At 32.6% G+C, this 19,435-nt stretch overlaps 3 protein-coding genes across 3 annotated transcripts; 2 read left to right on the top strand and 1 right to left on the bottom strand.

Annotated features, from left to right (window-relative positions):
- On the bottom strand, nucleotides 703-3,209 carry LOC104700379 (major pollen allergen Ole e 10-like). Its single transcript, XM_010415897.2, has 4 exons — nucleotides 2,836-3,209; nucleotides 1,691-2,101; nucleotides 996-1,026; nucleotides 703-885 (listed from the first exon to the last, which is right to left on the bottom strand). Exons 1-4 carry the CDS (start codon nucleotides 2,891-2,893, stop codon nucleotides 711-713), a joined length of 675 nt encoding a protein of 224 aa, XP_010414199.1. The 5' UTR covers nucleotides 2,894-3,209; the 3' UTR covers nucleotides 703-710.
- LOC104704335 (putative receptor-like protein kinase At2g30940) lies at nucleotides 9,751-11,533 on the top strand. Its single transcript, XM_010420444.1, has 6 exons — nucleotides 9,751-10,355; nucleotides 10,438-10,539; nucleotides 10,615-10,737; nucleotides 10,833-11,079; nucleotides 11,166-11,378; nucleotides 11,480-11,533. The coding sequence occupies exons 1-6, from the start codon at nucleotides 9,751-9,753 to the stop codon at nucleotides 11,531-11,533; spliced, it is 1,344 nt and encodes a 447-aa protein (XP_010418746.1).
- LOC104700378 lies at nucleotides 13,795-19,334 on the top strand. The gene is made up of 7 exons (XM_019226997.1): nucleotides 13,795-13,951; nucleotides 14,586-14,683; nucleotides 14,779-15,028; nucleotides 15,187-15,350; nucleotides 15,452-15,595; nucleotides 15,684-15,781; nucleotides 17,259-19,334. The coding sequence occupies exon 7, from the start codon at nucleotides 18,204-18,206 to the stop codon at nucleotides 19,332-19,334; it is 1,131 nt and encodes a 376-aa protein (XP_019082542.1). The 5' UTR covers nucleotides 13,795-13,951; nucleotides 14,586-14,683; nucleotides 14,779-15,028; nucleotides 15,187-15,350; nucleotides 15,452-15,595; nucleotides 15,684-15,781; nucleotides 17,259-18,203.

Raw genomic sequence — 19,435 nt, 5'->3', positions numbered from 1 at the left:
ATCTCTTTCATACTCTAATGGAAGGCTGAGAATTCAGGAATAACTCGGAATGATGCAATCATGCAAAGGTCTATTAAGCATCAACCAAAAGGAAACGAACCTTTGGGGGAAAAAATTAGGTAGAAAAGTATAAAAAGGAAAAGAACCTTTTAAATCATTTTGTTAAAAGCTTGTTATTAACAAAAACAATATGCCTATGGAATCTAACTTATACCAAGCTATTTCATTTGTAAAGAAATTTGAACCACAAGCGAAAACTACTTGCCAACTAACAGTAAACAACAACACAAATTAGAGTAAGGATAGAACAAAGCCCTAGGTTCACACCATTAATTTCCATAGAATGAGAGAAGCTTTTCCATTTTATACATGAGACTTAATTTCATGGCCAAAAATTTGTTACGTTCCTTCCAAATAGATCATAGATCGAATCTTGTCCTTCAATTAGAAGTAAAACAATAGAAAAAAAAATCTAGTAACATTGTGAAAAAATTACCAGTAAGTGGAATCCATACTTCAGCAAAGTTTGGGATGAATGACTTAGACTTTTGAATTAGTAAATTAACCGTATACTTCGAGCATGAAGGTCGTTTGGGATGGATGTTTCTACTTTATAGATATATTATCAACGTTAGATTTGGAAATAAAAACAAAAGCTAATATTCAGCCGAAATTAGTTATATATATATATATTACATGAACAATAAAGGTCATAACAAAAATATATAAAAACGAAAGCAAAGAAGAAGAGAATAGAAATAGAGAAATGAGAAAGTTTTGGAGGAGGAGGCTGAAGCTTCGGGCTTGGGAGTTGGATGTGACGGTATTCTCCCAAAAAGCCCTAATCCATCTTCACTTGATACGTTCAATATTGATTCACTCGTGCTGCAATCATCACATTTTAAAAAACTTGTCATCTCGTAAATTCTTAGATGCATGTATTGTACAGACCTATTTGGCTATTTAATTATTACATTTATAACAGACTTTTATACCTTGTAGACGGAAAGTGGCATGATCCTATACCTGTCAACAGAGAGAAAACATTTTATTTAGATGTCTTTATTTTCTCGACATGTGTGTGACGAAATAGATTGACACAGGACACACAATCTAAACCTCTTAATATATTTCACATCAAAATTTTAGAATCATACGATTTATAAAGTATTATTTTCATAATTTAAAATTTTTCATCAGATCTACTGTCGTCATATGAATTCTGTACTGAACTCAACTGCGTTCATTAGAATTTAATTTATTTGTTTGTTTTATAAGTAAGATAAACTCACCTAATATTGGACATCTTCTTATCTATCCACCATGTTAAGTGATACACATCTTTACGTTTTGACGATTGACCAATTATTTGTTTTTTAACTAGATAGATTCGATAAATTCACTAAATTCCAACTAATAAACATATATAAACATTTTTCATAACCCAGCATCAATATTTTAACTAGTGTATACTACTACTAACCGATGATATAAAATAGTTCAAAGTGATCAAGTTGGAACACCAGTGGTAATGAAGATCCGAAGTTAAAGACAGNTTTTTTTTTAAAAAAAAAAAAAAAAAAAAAAAAAAAAAAAATTAACCCCTTTCAAGATAAGATCCGAAATTAACTCATTGGTTAGACAAATAAAACATTTAACTAGAAAAGTAGAAATGTATAGAAAGACTTACTTGGGTCAGCACTGATAGTGACAGCAGTTCCATCAAAATTGCAACTACTAGGGATTGGATTCTTCTGGTAATAACTGTTGAAGGCAAAAGAGGCATGTGCTCTTAACGAGTTAGGGTTATAACATTTTCCTCCTTCTTGTATCTCCGAGCAGTCTGCTCCACCGATCCCACACGCGTAGTCCAAAGCTGCTTGTAACGCCATTTTTGCAGCGTTCTCTCTCGCAACACACCAGCTCCCACCTTGGTGGGCGGCAGCGTGTGGTGGCGATGGAATCGTTAGGGGAGTTGTGGCCACGGCAGCGTCAGAGTCGGAGTTAGGGACCACGGTTGTTGGCGTGGTTGTTGGGTTTGTGGCTAATGGTGTGGTTATGTCTTTTTCTTCTGCTATTGGTTCACTACTAGCTTTAATACCTGTCAAATCATAGTTAATGTTTTTTATTCGTGGATTAAGATGTTAAAACATTAATAATGATGATGTTTAAGTCTAAGGTTTTGTTGGTAACGTTAGAACATTAATTATCAATTATCATGTCACTAGTAATGAGGTGGATAAAGAAACATAAACCTTGTTAAGAAAACAAAAAGTAAAAACCCGAAGACCAAACCACAGAAACAAAAAAACAATAGAGAATCTTTGAACTGAACAAGAAAAAGTAACGACTATAATATTTCACTCCACACCAATTCACATGTGAAAGAAAAAAGCAACTTCGTTTTTCTTTTCGAAATTAGAGAAGAAATATCTTTTCAGAGTTTTGATAATAACGAAACGAAAAAACAAGAATGTGGAAGAATATAAATAGAAAATAGATATTTACCTAACAAAAAAAAATTAGAATATGAAAACAAATTCTGCAGAATAAAAATATAACTAAGACATATGTAGATCAAAGTTTAAAACAACGAAAAATATGAATAATGCCCCAAGACATAAATTAACTTTCTGCAGCTTTTAAATAACGAATTTGAAGTTATTAAACGTGACTTTTTTTTCTCTCTTTTTTTTTTTGTTTTTCCGTTATAAATTATTCAAAAGTTATGGGTTATATATATTTATACAAACTTAGCCTTAAATATTTTGAAACGTTAATATATTTGTGGAACAAGTTTTCATCTTCTCCGAATGATAGGTTGAAAAAAGTAACCTGATGAGAGGAAGGAAAGAAGAAGAAGACTGGTTACTAGTCTGAAGCCTTTTCCCATTCCAAGAAACTAAACCCAAACTCTTCTTCTCTTTTAAAGCTTTGAATCGTCCTGTGTGTCTTTTGTCCGCAAAATCTTTCAATCTATATTAATGAACGAGAATGAGAGAAGAAAGAGAAATATATAGAAGCTATGTGTTTGGAACTTGAGTTTATGGAGTTGAAAAAGGAGGGATGATTGCTGGAGAGATAAAGAGAGAGAGAGAGAGAGCTAGGGAGAAGTAATGATTTGTTTGAGATTTAGGTTTTGTGGGAAATGTATAATGTAATGTGGGCTGCTTCTAGTGAGTGATGTTAGTAATGATGGTTTTTCCCTCACACTTTTGATTCTTCTAATATTCCCTGGTTCCTCTTTATCTCTTTTTAAAACTTTTTTTTTCAATCACAATAAGGACTTTTTCATTAGTTTTCTCTCTTTCTTGAACCTCTACATAAGCACAAATAATTTGCCGCTAAAATAAACATAAACAAATTTGATGAGTAGTGGGCCTCACACATAGCTACGAAAGACATAATCAATAAAAGCTAACAAAAGAGAGAATTTGCCAATTGGTAAAAGTCTGAGTAATTTATGGTGATTGTGTTTGATAACCATTACATATTTTGTAAATATGCTATAACAATTACTATTATATCAAATGAGCATATTGCTATTTAAGTCGATTTGATAATTTGGATGATTGAAGAAATATATTACAAAAAGATGACAAACTTTAACTACTTAAAGTTGCAGAGGTAAATTTGTTTGAAAAAGTTAATTGATTTATCAATAAATGTTCAAAATATAGGTATATTAATTTATTTTATATTTCTGAGGCAATTTTGGTATTTGCAAAAGAACAAAAAAATTGACAAACAATTATATGGAGAAAACAAAGAAAGAAAATTGGATAAGGAAGAAATTAAGAATTTTGGAAAACGATGGCATATTATGGATATATACACTAGAAAGTTAAAAGATATGGTTATAAATGCAAAAAATATACTTTTTTGAATATTTTTATATTTTTTGTCTTTTTTACACATCTACAATATGTTAAATTAATTTTTAGATTTTTTTTTTTTAGCTTTGAGTTCTCTATTTTACATTTAGGGTATAGTTTTTAGGGAGTGGGATTTAGTATTTGAGGTTTAAGGTTTATAATTTGTCATTTTATATGAGTATTTTAAAAATGGACACCATGAAAAAGTAATTTAAAAAAATGACATAGAAAAAAAGTATTTTTGAAAATTCTCCTAGTTAAAACAACAGTGAATGACATACTGGATTTACAAAAAAAAGACATACTAGATTTCATACTCATTAATTACTCATTAGATATACTAGATTTCATACTCATTACTCATTAGATAGTCACAAAGTTTGGTAATTATAACATATCTAGCTAGGATTCCATTTGAATTATACGTACGAGATCATAAGGATAAACACTTGATCGGTCAAACTACGAGATCCGAGAAGATTGCACGTGTAATAACACTTGATCTTGATTCCATGTGAATTTTATTAAGATAACTCTACTCAAAATGTTTACTACGTAGTGAAGCGAATGAGATTCAAGATCAGATACTATTTTGTATGTCTTTATTCCTACACAGTTTAGACGAATATGAATATGTAAATGTGATGTACTTCTCGACAATAGTATATTAGAATCACACGACTGGTGGGACACTTTCCGCAGCCTTACAACTTCAAATTTCTACGCTCACAATTATATATGTTCTCCTTAATTAGCTTGCTTTTCAAACAACAAAATACAGTTTCTGGCATGAACATAATAATGGAAAAAAGCATGAAAGTGGCCATCATCCACCATCTCACGTCACTCGCAGCATATACAAAACTATTTGTAATTGCATTTGCTCTTTACGGTATCTAAACACAAGCAAATTTGGTACTCTTTCAAAGATTATTACCAAAGCATGGTCATTCACACTATTGATTCTTTAGTTTTGTTTTAGTTTTATTTTTTAGTCTTCTTTGAAGTACCTAATTTGACATAAAGAAAGGTAGCTGATCAACAATAAGTTTGATGTTCCTTTACTTTTGGGGGAAAATAGCAATTGATTGATTTGACTTTATTTTGAAGTAGGACCCAAAAATGTTGCAAATTCATAAGTCTAACTTTTGACTAATCTTAAAAGAACTTTGTGTATTTATTATACACATTTTTGTTACTGTATATTCTTCATTCAGTTCCACATTGCTTTCTCCGATCCTTGTAGCCTCTAGGCAGTGTTTTGAGACCTGGACCGGACCGGCCGGTTGGACCGGTTAACCCGTGACCCGCTCAGTATTCCAGTTCGGGTTTAACTGTAAAACCGAAGTGTTAGAAAACCGGAAAAATCCGTTAAAACCGGTGACCCATCGTTAAAGATCAACCCGTCGGGTTCCGGTTTTGACTCGCAATCATCCGTTTTCATTTCTCGATCCCCTTTATCACCTAATTTTAGCAGATCTATAATTTTTTATAAAAAAATGATGAATATTCTGGGTTTGAGTTGAAGCGAAGCAGAAGACTAAGGCAATGAATGGGAATTGCGTTATTGCAAAGCGCGGGACAGTTTTCAATGGACCCCACTTTATTTCACCGATCAACACGATTTTGTAACATGCGGTACGTTTTTACTTTTGTTAATAAAAATACAATAACTCAAGGTGCGATTCAATTTTGCAAAGAAAAATTGTAGAACGCATGTAACAGTAATTACGCTTCTATTTCATGTGTTTTGAGAAACAATTATGCGGTTTTGTAAACATATATATATATATATATGTAATTATGTAAGTACTGAATGGTTATAATGTTTTTAATCAGAAATGTATTAAAATCAATCATAATACAATTAAAATTATGAACTGCACTATTATTTTTACCAATCAAATTTAAATTTAAATTAATTTTGGTATTTAAAATTCAGAAATTCAAATTTTATTTATTAATAAAAATGAAATATATAAGTATATTAGTTATTAATAAAACAATATGAAATCTATACCGCAAATTGTTTTTCACCAACCAAACATTATTTTGTACCGCTTATTTTGGAATAATCGCACTTATCCCGCAAATACATTTGTCCCGCACGTACCGCAGTTGAACCGTAGCGCACTATCAAATTTTTTATCCCGCACTATTAAATCCGCACTTACCATTCAGACTTTAAATATTAGAAGAGGAGACATGAAATACGAGGGTAGACATGAAATACGAGGGTTAGAAAGAGAAACTAAATATATGTATTATATATAATTTACATTAACTTTATTATATTCTTTTAAAGTAAATTAAGTATAACTTTGTTTCTATACGACACATATACATACACATGTAGTAAAGTGTCAAACATATAAACAATAGATAATTCATATTTTTTTAAGATATTAACTTGTTCTATGATATTGCATTGAGCGATCAAACAAATAATAACATTTAGAATGAAGACTTTATTACATAAGATGATTTTTATAAGCAATATAGTTATATATATACTATATGTTATTGATAAATTGACCCCAAGTTGACCCGGAATTGACCCCGGTTAACCTCGGTTGACCCAATAATCCAGTGATCCGACAATTTATCCGGTTCAGTGTTTGGGTCGAGTTTCAAAACATTGCCTCTAAGTAATAGACTAATTGATATAGCTATATATTTTAAAATATATTTAGACTCTTATTACTAAACTTTTTGTTTCTTTAATTGCAGTGGTTCCGGTACTTTGTTGAAAGTTGCGCTAGTATTGCGGTAATAATTGCTTTGTATCCACACAAAATTGTAAAGTAGAAATGTCGATTTAGAAAAGTGGAAAAATAGTTAGCGTTAGTTTAGTTGTATAAGTTAAGTGTTGAATGTATGAGCTAAGTTTTTGTCGTCTTTAACCATGTAAAGGATTTTTTTTTTTTTTGTTTTGCTTCTTTTGTTTTGGTTTACAAAAACAGTAATGCATATATCATGTAAATTAGTATAATTTAATAAATAAAAACCATGTTAAGGATTTTTGTTTTTTTTCTTCTTTTGTTTTGGTTTACAAAAAAAAATAATGCATATACCATGTAAATAATTTAGAGTAATTAGTATAAAATAAGAATTTGTAAATAAATTGAAGGTTTGAAACTCATTGAAATGTGTGCGGTGGATTTTAGTGGACAAAAATAAACAAGGGCAAGATACAACTTTCGGTGTTGCAAAGTAATGATAAGAAAATAAGAAAAAAATAAGTATAGTTCCCTGTTTCTCTTTATTTGAGTAATAATAGGTACGGAATGAGGAACAAATAAATATGAGAGCAAGTGCGTGGGGGCAGACAAATTGGTTAACAACAACATATGAAATGAAAAAGAGAGATTGTTTTTTGCACCGACCCTATCCAAAGTTAGATTCATGGTTGTAGGAAAAGAATGTATCACTCCACAAACACTTTGTGAAACAAAAGAAAAATGATTGTTAGGTACTTGAAATATAAGCCAACACATAGCCACATATACAAATAATATAAATATTTTATTAACTACATGAACTATTGTCATCACATAAGAACATCTATAAACAAACATAGGTTATGTGTACAACACTATAAACATTAAATTTTGGTCAGAATCCGGCATTGACCAATGTTGACCGGCGTTCACCAGTGTTGACCAGCGTTTTTTCCTAAAAATAATATTTTTTTGTTTTTATATATTTATTATAAAAAAATGATTTGTATAATTTACAAAAAAAAATATAACAACAAAAAGTGACAAAAAAATATAAGAAAATTATGTACCAAAAAAATGAAAAATTTTATGACAAACAAAATTTGTGGTATATCTAGTAACTAATTTTGTTAATACATAAAATATACCAAAAATAAAATAATAAAACTACGCCACCAAAATTTTATGTGTAGTAGATTTTTTTATAAAACTATAACAAATATATACCTTTCCGTTTTAAAAATCATTTTTTGTTTTGTATTTTCAAAGATGGGGGTTTAAATTTTTTTTTTTTTTACTTATTTATAAGATTATGTCATTTGAAATATATCCAAGGCATTGCCAACTATTTCTTTGATTTTAATAGATCAACCTTTGATTTTACAAAATCAACTTTTGTTTTTAACTATCTTCTTGATATGTCTTTTATGTAAAAAAAAAAAAATCATTATTTTCTTCCTTTGTTTTTCTTATTAGGAACAAAGAAATAGTTGGTAATGTCTTGGATATATTTCAAATGACATAATCTTATAAATAAGTAAAAAGAAAAAAATATATTTAAATCCCCCACCTTTAAAAATACAAAATAAAAAATGATTTTGAAAAGGAAAATGTATAGATTTGTTATAGTTTTATGAAATTTGATAGGATTTGAATATTTTAGAATTTTGAGAGATTTGAGTAAAATTTTAGGAGATTTGATTATTTGTTAGAGATTTTAAATGATTTGATTATAAAATGATTTGAAATTTGGGGAGATTTAGTTATTAAATTTTAAGTGATTTTAGGATAGCAACTTGGATTTCAATGTGTATAGTTTCTCGAAGTTTCGAGATGAAAGACCATGTGAAGAAAATTGATCTATACGACTTGCATAGTTTATTTTTTATTTTTTTTCCTGGTGCTCTTCTGCAACACCGACTTCGATTGGTATCATTCAAAGGGTCGTTTTTTTTCTTTTCTTCACGTCTTGTAGTTTAGGAGTAAGCTTTTAGTATACAAGTGTTATTTAAACGAGCGCCCAAAGTTAATCACTTGAGAGTAAGAGGTTCGCTTGGGTGATAAAGGACTTCCCCTCTTTGCAATGTGACAAGTGTTATTCTGTTCCAGTCATGATAGGTGACTACAAATGGATCTATCATTCATGGTTTTTGGTTGACTTGTTTTCTTTTGTTTTTTCTGGCGCCTTTGTGCCTTTCCCAAAGGATGAAAGGTTAATTACTTCTCTCTGTTTCTGGATGTTGTTGATTTTGAATCGTTGCCTTATGGATGGAGAAGATACGTAAGAATTCGGCTAACTATAGTTAGACAGATTTCCGAAGAACACTCATTTTATTAACAAATACACACCTTTTGTTCTGAAGTATGTATTTGATGAGAGTTAAGAGAGAAAGAGAGAGAGAATAGGAGAAGACAGTTGCTGTGATGGTTTTTTTTTTCGTTGTCGTCAATGGATGGAGGCCCGGAGGTTCTTTTAAGGGGGGTGTATTTTTAATTGGTTTGGATTGAAGCTTTTTATTAAAAATCCTTTAAAAGTGTGATTTTGTAAGTCATATTTTTGAACTAAAAATGTTAGAAAAGTTTCTTAGAATCACATTATGTAGTTTTTAAAAAAGATTTGTGATATTTTGAATAACAGTAGATTTGAAGTGAGATTTATAAATTATTAACTGAATAACAAGAGATTGTGAATGATTTTAAATGATTTATATAAATTTCAAATTCAATAACACAAAATTTCAGATGATTTTAAAAAATCATTGATTCAATAACAGATGATTTTAAAAATACTCCAAAACCTTCTAAAATGTCAAATTCAATACATCCCCTAATTGTTTTTTAAAAGAATTTTCAGTTTACATCATCAACACCTCCGGCCTTCCAAAATAACTAAGGAATGTGTCTTTTCTTTTTTTTTGTCAAAAATTCTTTGTAATTAATTTATTTAATTTTAATCTATTAAGTCAAGAGTAGTTAAAGAACCCTATTGTCCAATACGAAAAAAATGTTAATCTATGTCTATCTATGGTATTTGTTATAGACACAGTCAAACAAAGTTCGTAACCTCTTACGCTACATCTTAGGATGATACCTCTAAATCTTCTCGCACTCTTATTAATAAAGGCATTACAATAAACAGAACAACTCAAACAAGAATGCAGAAGCAGTGGGAGATCTTACTCTTTCACACTCTCATTGATTCATCATCTTTATCACCACAAAGACTCAGAGTGATGAACATACTCATATCAAAGCAAAGATCAGACTTGATCCAACACAAACTCTCTCAACACACTTCCTTTTTCGGCATCAAGCTCTGGATCCTCATCACAGCTTATGCCTCTATAGCCTTCCTCTTAGTTCTGATCGTTTCTCTCTTCCTCTGTTTCATCTTTCACAGGAGAAAATGTAGACAAGAACCATTCAGACTAAGATCAAAGCTTTGTCTTCCTTTGTCACACATTCCCCTAAATAACAAACGACAGATTCCATACAACCGTTGCAGCGACGATGTAGAGAGCCAGAGAATCTCTCAGGCTGGTTGGTCCTCTGCTCGTCTTTCCTACTACACCCGCAGCTTCTCTTCTACCGGCAGCTTTGGAAGCTTCAATGTGTTTACGTTCATGGAGATCAAGAATGTGACAGATGGTTTTGCAGATTACAATCTGATTGCTAAAGGAGATTCTTCAACAGTGTATCGTGGAGTCTTGATGGGTACAGTCACTGTTGCTGTCAAACGATTCTTCCCAATCCATCAAAGGTTAGTTCTTACATATTTTTTTACTTATCCCTTCATATATATATTTATCTTAATTATAATCTTTAATACTTTGATCTATCAGGTATGAAGATAAAGATTTGATAACAAGAGCTGAGATGATTGCAAATGTTAGACACAAGAATGTGGTGAGACTCCTTGGATACTGCACTGAAGGAGATGAGAGGTATAATTGTATTGTATTACCTCAGTTGTGTGACTTAAAATGTTAGACTCATACTAAAGTCTGAATGAATTTTAGGGTTCTTGTTTACGAGTACGCTGAGAAAGGTGATTTGCACCAATGGCTTCATGGATCTGCTGGGAGGAATCAGCCTCTGACCCGGAGAAAGAGAATGAAGATCATCCAAGGAGTAGCAAAAGGGTGGGATGATCTAATCTATATATAAACTATTTCAACCAAAAATGTTATTTAGCATGAATGATTGTGATGGTCAATTATGTTTGTGTTCTGATCAGGCTCGCGTATGTTCACGAGGACATCGAACCAAAGATCACTCATCAAGACATAAGACCAAGCAAGATTCTTCTTGATTATCAATGGAACCCTAAGATACTTGATGTTGGATTCATCGGTCACAGTGAGACTCCAACTTTTGTTCCTTCACCTGGTAATCTTGATGAGAAAATCGACGTTCATTGCTTCGGGACTTTGATAATGGAGCTTGTCTCTGGGAGAGTCTCTGTAGACCAAAGCTCACCACATGTAAGAGTTCATATACATAGAACATATTTTATCAATGCACAAACCCAATGTTAGCTTACTACCAGAAACAATTTTGTTCTTGGCAGGTTTATTTAGTGGACTGGATCAAAGTGATGGTGGCAAATCATATGATAGTAGATGTTCTTGATCCTAGCCTGCCTGAATTTCCTACAATGAAAGAACTCAAACGGATTGTGTTGATTGCCTTGCGTTGTGTTGATCCTGAGATAGAAGAAAGACCTAATATGGGAGATGTGATTCACATGCTCCAACCACATGACTTGCTACTGAATAACAATGTAATGAAACTTTTGACATTTTTAGTTCCTTGTTCCCCAAGCTAAATCGATATATCGATTTGTTCGTTTCTTACCCTTAAATTCTTTTGTGTATGGTGCAGGCAATACATACACCTCAGAATATTACCCGGTCACACGAGGTTATCAGACAATGAATCAATAAAGTAAAAAACATGACGGCTAGTTTAGGATCTTAAGCTATGCATTTTCTACATTAAGGGTTTCTTTTAGTTTATCTCACAGCAGTCCCAGTCTCAGCTGTATTTATTTTTTCCTTTGCATCTGTTGTGAATGTGTCCACAACATTCACTACAAATTTACTTTATTGATTTAGCCACTTCTTCTTTAATTTTGTGGGCCTTACAAATTTTAATAAACCCTTTAAACAATCACACAAATGACAAACTGATCAACTAAATTTCATCCAAAGTCTGTAGGCCCACCACTATTTCATCCAAAGTTTCTAGACCCAGCATTATTTTTAAATCGTATGGATTCAATTTTTTACTTTAAAATAAATTTAAAATATTCATTTAGTGCATATTTATGTTAATTATAATTAATAAAAAGTTTAAATAAAAAAATAATTATGTAAAATAAATAAAATGTTAAAATAAGAAAACAATACTATAATTTTTATTAGTGGTAATAATATAATTAAAATTTTCTATTAAACTGATCATAATTTAAAATTTTCAAATTTATTATTGAGTTTTAGAATGGAAGTAAATTTTAAATTTATGGTAGAATAAAAAAAATATGCAATTGCATATTATTGAGTTTTAGAATAGAAGTAAAATTTAAATTTATGGTAGATTAAAAAAAATGTAATTGTGTATTATTGAGTTTTAGAATGGAAGTAAAATTTAAAATTATGGTAGAATAAAAAAAATTCTGTAATTTATTTATAAAATTTTAAACAGGAAAAATAAAATTAAAAGGAACTATTATTTTATAACATGATCAAAAAGGAAAACAAATTTGATATTTCATAAATTGAATCAAATGCTTCTAATCCAAATTTAAGTATTGAAAGATAGTAATTAAAGAGAAAATAGTTATAATATATCTTGAAAATCATTTTACAGTCTAATATGAGTTATATGTGAGCCAATAGAATGTGGAAAAAGTAGATGTCAAAAGGAGTGCATTATCAATAATGACGAAAAACTTATAGTTAAATGTGTTTGAAAATAAATTAGTAAAACTTGAAAAGATAATAATACACAATTACACATGACTAAATTAAAATCTCTGACATCTCATTAATTGTGTGAAATGAATGAATTTATAGAAAAATAAATGACATACATTATTAAATAGATAATTAGATTCCAAGTCGGGTTTAACAGTTTGGCCAATAATCATGGAAAGTGGGATAAGATAGACACATTCATGAATTGGTCATTTATGGTACGTTGCAATTATTTCGATGGGTAAAGCAAACTCGGTAAAGATGTTATAACGATATGATAATATATTTTACTTTACACTAAGAAATATTCATGAGATGCGGTATATTCAAATTTATACGGAATAATGTTATGTTATTATCAATATCTATCATAAATAATATATACAATTAGATCAACATCAAAACCTTTAAAAAATGTTTTAATGAAATATGAATAAGATATAATCTCTCTTAATGATAAAAAATCTTAAAGTAGTCATCAATATCGTTTATTTTTTCTAATATTACCACATGACATATATGTATAAAGATTTACCCTCAAAACTTTGAATAATTATATTCAAGCTCAAGAATTTACACTAATAGAAAAACTTTTAAATTAAAATTCCGCTCTTGCGCGGGTACAAATTCTAGTAAGAAAAAAAAAAGACAACTTTACATATGAGTAAGCCCCCTAGACACTACCACAAGGTCCTCTCCACCGTTAAGTGCACAGATTTTTTTTTTGTAATCGCTATCAATAAAACCATAAACACCGATTAAACTAAAATGAATCTGTTATGCTCCCAGAGACCTTCTTCACATCTCTATACCAGGATTTCGTATTGCTCATATACTTGAAACACAGTGCGAGTATTTTTAGTGTTAAAAAGAGAACAAATCATAAGATTTCGGTTGGAACAAATCTTTGTGTATCCTAGATAGATAGCTTCGGGACTTTGGAATTACTGAAGTCAAAACCACTGGTTAGCTAAATTTATGTGTGTTTAATTTAAGTCATCTCCTAACAAAGCAGAGTAGGTTTCGTTAAATCTGATTGTGATTACTTAGGTCATCCCCAATGGGGGTTTTAAGAGCGGTTGTAGTTGAAAAGAAGCAAAAAAATAAATTAGAGAAATAAAAAAAAACATAAGAGAGCCTTTTATTTAGTAGAGTAGTTTATGGAATAAGAGACCATACGTGTAAATTTTTCGTTGGGCAAAGAAAATAATAGAAGTAGGAATTTTTATTTTTACGGGACGAATATTTCTTTCTTTCTTTCATCTCTTTGTCTCTCTCTTTCTCTCTCGATCAAAGTCCAAAATTGACAAAGGATTGAGATGGATTTGATTTTGGAGTCGATTGATTCGGATGAGATTGAAGCAATTGGAATCGGAAGGTAAGATTATCAGTTTAATAGTATGAATTCGCGATTAGTTATACGGATTAGGGTTGTTTCGGTTTGTGTTCGCAAATTAGGGTTCTTTGATGGTTGTTTGATGGGTCTGATTGTGTTCTTGTTCGATATATCTTCTACTATGTCTTCTCTCATTGGGTAGATTGATAAATATGTTTTTAATTTGGGCATGATTAATTAGAAGTTTGTTTCTACAAAAAGTATGTTTGAGAAGTGTGTTTTTTCATTTGGGCATGTTAACGAAATAAAGCTACGATTTTTGGAAATGGGTTTTTCGTGTTTACTCTCTCTCTCTCTCTCTCTCTCTCTCTCTCTCTCTCTCTCTCTCTCTCTCTCTCTCTCTCTCTCTCTCTCTCTCTCTCTCTCTCTCTCTCTCTCTCTCTCTCTCTCTCTCTCTCTCTCTCTCTCTCTCTCTCTCTCTCTCTCTCTCTCTCTCTCTCTCTCTCTCTCTCTCTCTCTCTCTCTCTCTCTCTCTCTCTCTCTCTCTCTCTCTCTCTCTCTCTCTCTCTCTCTCTCTCTCTCTCTCTCTCTCTCTCTCTCTCTCTCTCTCTCTCTCTCTCTCTCTCTCTCTCTCTCTCTCTCTCTCTCTCTCTCTCTCTCTCTCTCTCTTTTGTAGAGATCGGTGATCGAGCATACTACTCTTCGCTTATCACTCTTGTTAAGAGTTTTGACTCTGTTCTTGAAGTCTATGAAGGTTTCTGCAATTTGAAACATGTATGATATTTAAATCCATGCTCTTTTTTTCCTGTTTCTGTGTTGATGAATAAATTCAACAGTCTTTAATGTGACTACTTGGAAATGTTGAATAGGTGGAGTTAAAGTTGAAATTATCCCGGGGTTATTCTTCTCGAAATATTCAAGTTAGAGAAGCAAAATTGTGTTCTGCGTCCAAAATTGTAGTTGGGATCTCGATACGTTACCATACAATTCATTCATCTGTGTCTGTGGCTAAGTACTTAGCGAAGAAAGTATCAAAAGATTGTTGTGTTCTCGCTATTGACAATGGAAAAGTCATGTTTCAGAAAGATGGTTCCTCATCGATCATTCATCACTCTCAAGGTTTGACCTTTTCCTATATGAGTTTCAAACTTTTGTATGTGATGATTTTGTATAGTATTTGAAACTCTTTTTTTTTTTTGGACATTGGTTTGTCATTCATGCTAAGAATCTTCTTAGCATCACACAATTTTGTCTAACAAAGCACGGTTTTACATTAGGCAACAAAAAGGACCTGGTTCCATTTCGTTGGAATGAAAGATATAAGGTGGCCGTGGGAATAGCTGAGGCGTTGGACTATCTTCATAACAGTGCTCCATAACCTGTTATTCACAGAGATGTTATGTCATCAAACATATTATTGTCTGATAATTTTGAGCCACATGTAAGATTCTTTTAGTATTACATCAATGTTTGTGTTCGCAAACATTGAAAGTTCTGAGCTTTCTCGGCTACTGCTAAATTGATATCTATGTACACGTCCAGGCGAAGCAGATTCTGGATAACAAAAAATATTCTCAACTATTGTACCCAAGTTTGCAAGATGACAGCAAAAGCGACCAGATGGAGAGGTTGGCGTTAGCAGCCGCTCTTTTTATAAGACATCAATCTAGGCCTGAAATGGGAATGGTGAGTTAATTTCTTTTAATCCTCTATTTCATTTGCAACTCAGTGTAGAAGTGGTTACTAACGAGGAGCCTTTGTTGTATCCTTATAGGTACATTACACCAGAGTGTGATGTTGTGGCGACCATTTTTGAGTACCAAGGATACACAAAGTCACCTGAGGAAGCTGTTGTCGATGCCATTAAAGCAGGTCAGTTTGAGCTCTTTAAACTTATTTTAAATTTGTATATGTTTTTGTTTTATATATGATCCTCTTCTTTCTTAATTAATTTGGTGTCAGTTTAGGTAAGAGTCGAGTCAGTCATTGATGATTGCTTTTTGTTTGTTGGTTGTGATAAATACGGTTAGTACTTGTTTAGGGAGTTACTTGTCGAGTCAATCATTGATGAATGCTTATTGTTTGATGGTGTAGGGTTTGTTGGTCGTTATAATGTGATAAATGTGTAGTTGTTGTAGTTTAGGTAAAAACTTAATTTTGAAAACCTAAACCCACTTGTTTTAAAAGTAAACTAGTGGTGAACATTGTATAAATAAAAGGTTCACTTGATAGTAAAACACAAAACACATAACATTAAGCCTTTATCACAAACCACACAACATTAACCCTTCCTTCTCCTTCTAACACAGACACGAATAAGTAGACTATAGATACCAGCTTCTTCGACTTGGTACAAAGTCAGCGTGAAACCCACATGCTTGTTGCCTCCCCATATGAGAGTCAATGTTCTGATGCCCCACCTGCAGTTGCATCCCTTGTTGGTAACCGCAGAGCAAGGCATACATGGTTACCAGCAGATGATCTGATGCTTGTCAGCGCATGGCTGAACACGAGCAAGGATCCTATAACTTCAAACGAGCAAAGACGTGGAGCCTTCTGGGGAAGGATAGCGGATTACGTTGCAGATTGTCCGAATGTTGTAGGGCGACCAAAGAGAGAGTCCAGTCATTGTAAGCAGTGGTGGGGTAAGATCAACGATACTGTGTGCAAGTTCGTAGGTTGCTATGAGGCTGCGAAAAGGGAGAAAACAAGTGGGCAGAATGAAGATGACGTTATGAAGCTAGCAAACCAGATCTACTTCAATGTTCACAACAAGAAATTCACCTTTGAGCATGCTTGGCGAGAGCTTAGATATGATCAAAAGTGGTGCTTGTCCACATCTTCTAAAGGGACTAGGGTGAAAAGGACACGGGTGGATGGTTCTGCAGATCCTTCAAGTTCCCAACCGGTGGATGTTGAGGTTGAACCAATGATGAGCCGTCCTCATGGTGTTAATGCTGCAAAGAGAAAGGACAAGAAGAACAAGAACACACAAGCGGATGTTGAGGGAGATTCGAAACCTTGGTTGGAGTTTCAGATGCAAGAGGTTGCGAGGATGTATGAGATGAAGCAAAAAGATTTTTCCTTGAAAAAGCTTTAAAGGACAAACTTATTGATGACACGTTGTCATCAGTTTGAATCAGTTTGGTGTTTAAATAGTTGTTTGAATCACTTCCTTGTAATCGGTTTCTTTGATGGTTGTGACTTTGATGGTTAGCATGTACTCGGTCTTATGTAACCGTGAAGTCTTGTATTAGGTTCCTTATTTGCTTTTACTTATGTACTCGGTTTTAGTTTGTTCTCTTATGTAATCGGTTTTACTTATGTACTCTTGTGTTTACGGTTTCAGGATAAAGGACAACGATGGTGCTTGTAAACCACATTGACCACACACAACAATCTCCACACAAGAGGCTCCACACACAACAGTCTCCCTTTTATGTAATTTAAATTTTTGTGACAAGTACATGTTTTGTTTTTTTGTGACACACACCACAAGTCTTTACCACATATATTTTCAGAAGTACACTTTTTTTGTTTTTTTGTGACACACACCACAAGTTACACACAAGTACATGTTTTGTTTTTATCTCACCATACCACAAACTTTGTTACGATTGAACACCACATATTTTTGACCATGCAAGTCTATAAAACGAAGAGATGGACTTATCAAACACTCACCAATTCACAAACCTATCAAACACTCTCTATCTTATCAAACACTCACTATAATTTCTTTAACTTTTCTCATAAAGTAGCATCGTCTTCTCACAATAATTTTGATGACACCATTGATGAATGCTTAAATCAAGTTTGTGACCAAATTTCCAATCAATTTTGGCAATCTCTTCTTATTCCATCTGTTCAACATCAACAACCACCCAAACCAAAGAAGCCGCAAACTTTCATTGAAAGAGACTGTGAAGTCGGCCACGCCCACTTGTGGAACGATTACTTTAGTGAAGATGCGATCTACCCTCCTCGTATTATCCGACGCCATTTTAGAATGAGCTAGCCCTTGTTCATGCGAATCGTTGAGCGACTCGGAAATCAAATTCCATTCTTTCAACAACGTAGAGATGCTACAGGAAGGTTGGGGCTTTCAGCACTACAAAAGTGTACAGCAGCAATTCGTATGATGGCATATGGTTCGGCTGCTGATGCGGTTGACGAATACTTCCGAGTTGCTGAAAGCACGGCGTACTCATGCAATTATAAATTGTTTCGAAGATGAGTACTTACAAAGACCGACACCAGAAGATCTTCGACGACTACTCGATATTGGAGAGCTATGCGTTTTTCCGGGGATGATAGGAAGCATCGATTGTATGCATTGCGAATGGAAGAATTGTCCAACCGCATGGAAAGGTCAATATACATGTGGTTCTGGCAAGCCAACAATCAAGAGCTTTCTCTTCAAAGACTTGGTAATACTCGTTGGGGTTCTCATTATCGAATATTATTATGCATGGTTGATTTGTTTCCTTCTATTGTTGAAGTACTTGAGTATATCCAAAACAAAGGAGTTGAGGACTCAAAAAGACGCCAAGCATATGGTCTTCTCAAGTACTTTCACACATTTGATTGTATCTTCTATATACAACTAATGTTACTTATATTGGGACTAATCAAAAATTTATCAATGGCTTTGCAAAGAAAAGATCAAGATATTTTGAATGCCATGTCATTGGTGGAGTCAACTAAGCGAGAGTTACAAAATCTTAGGAATGATGGTTGGGATTCATTTATGGATAAAGTTTTTTCTTTTTGTGAGAAACACGATGCTGAAATACTCAATATGGAGGAAGACTTTGTTGATTCAAAGAGGCCAAGACAAAAGACCCACATAACCAATCTCCATCAGTATAAGGTTAACTGTTTTTATACTGTTTTAGATTTGCAGCTTCAAGAGTTTAATGATCGTTTCACTGAGGTAAACACTGATATGCTAATTTGTATGGCTTCATTGAGTCCAATTGGTTCCTTTCGTGAGTTTGACAAGGAAAAATTAGTCAGATTGGCCAAATTATATCCGGAAGATTTTAGCGTTGAGGAGTGTTTATCTCTTGAGCATCAACTTGGAATCTACATTGACAATGTAAGAGAAGATAAAATGTTCGATAATTTGAAAAATCTTGGAGATATTTCTCGTTTAATGGTGGAAACACAAAAGCATCTCTCACATCCTTTGGTTTATCGGCTGTTAAAGTTAGTATTAACTTTATATGTCGCTACCGCAAGGGTCGAAAGGTGTTTTTCTACAATGAAACTAGTGAAGACAGCAACTCGCAACCGCATTGGAGACCAATTTCTAAGTGACTATCTTGTATGTTATATTGAAAAAGAGTTGCTTGATTTTGTCACTAATGAAATAGTGATAAAGAGATTTCAGTCTATGAGTGAGCGTAGAGTATGCTTGTAAACTATATACTTAAAGTTTTTTTAAATGATTTTTTGTTAATTATTAAATAAATTTTTGCACCCGGTGAAAAATGTTTATGGATCCGCCACTGCTCGAATCTA

Source organism: Camelina sativa, chromosome 7 (genome assembly GCF_000633955.1).
Source record: "Camelina sativa cultivar DH55 chromosome 7, Cs, whole genome shotgun sequence".
NCBI lineage: Eukaryota > Viridiplantae > Streptophyta > Magnoliopsida > Brassicales > Brassicaceae > Camelina > Camelina sativa.
The sequence above is the reverse complement of the archived record's forward strand: the minus strand, read 5'-3'. Positions and strand labels throughout refer to the sequence as shown.

Bases quoted from the DNA above. Each gene is read 5' to 3' on its own strand.
- LOC104700378 (XM_019226997.1), top strand. From the start codon at position 18,204: ATGCGTTTTTCCGGGGATGATAGGAAGCATCGATTGTATGCATTGCGA.
- LOC104704335 (XM_010420444.1), top strand. From the start codon at position 9,751: ATGCAGAAGCAGTGGGAGATCTTACTCTTTCACACTCTCATTGATTCA. The intron at 11,080-11,165 runs GTAAGAGTTCAT...TGTTCTTGGCAG, and splicing joins TAGACCAAAGCTCACCACAT to GTTTATTTAGTGGACTGGAT. The intron at 11,379-11,479 runs GTAATGAAACTT...TGTATGGTGCAG, and splicing joins ACTTGCTACTGAATAACAAT to GCAATACATACACCTCAGAA.
- LOC104700379 (XM_010415897.2), bottom strand. From the start codon at position 2,893: ATGGGAAAAGGCTTCAGACTAGTAACCAGTCTTCTTCTTCTTTCCTTC. The intron at 1,027-1,690 runs GTAAGTCTTTCT...CTCTGTTGACAG, and splicing joins CACTATCAGTGCTGACCCAA to GTATAGGATCATGCCACTTT. The intron at 886-995 runs GTATAAAAGTCT...TGATGATTGCAG, and splicing joins TGCCACTTTCCGTCTACAAG to CACGAGTGAATCAATATTGA.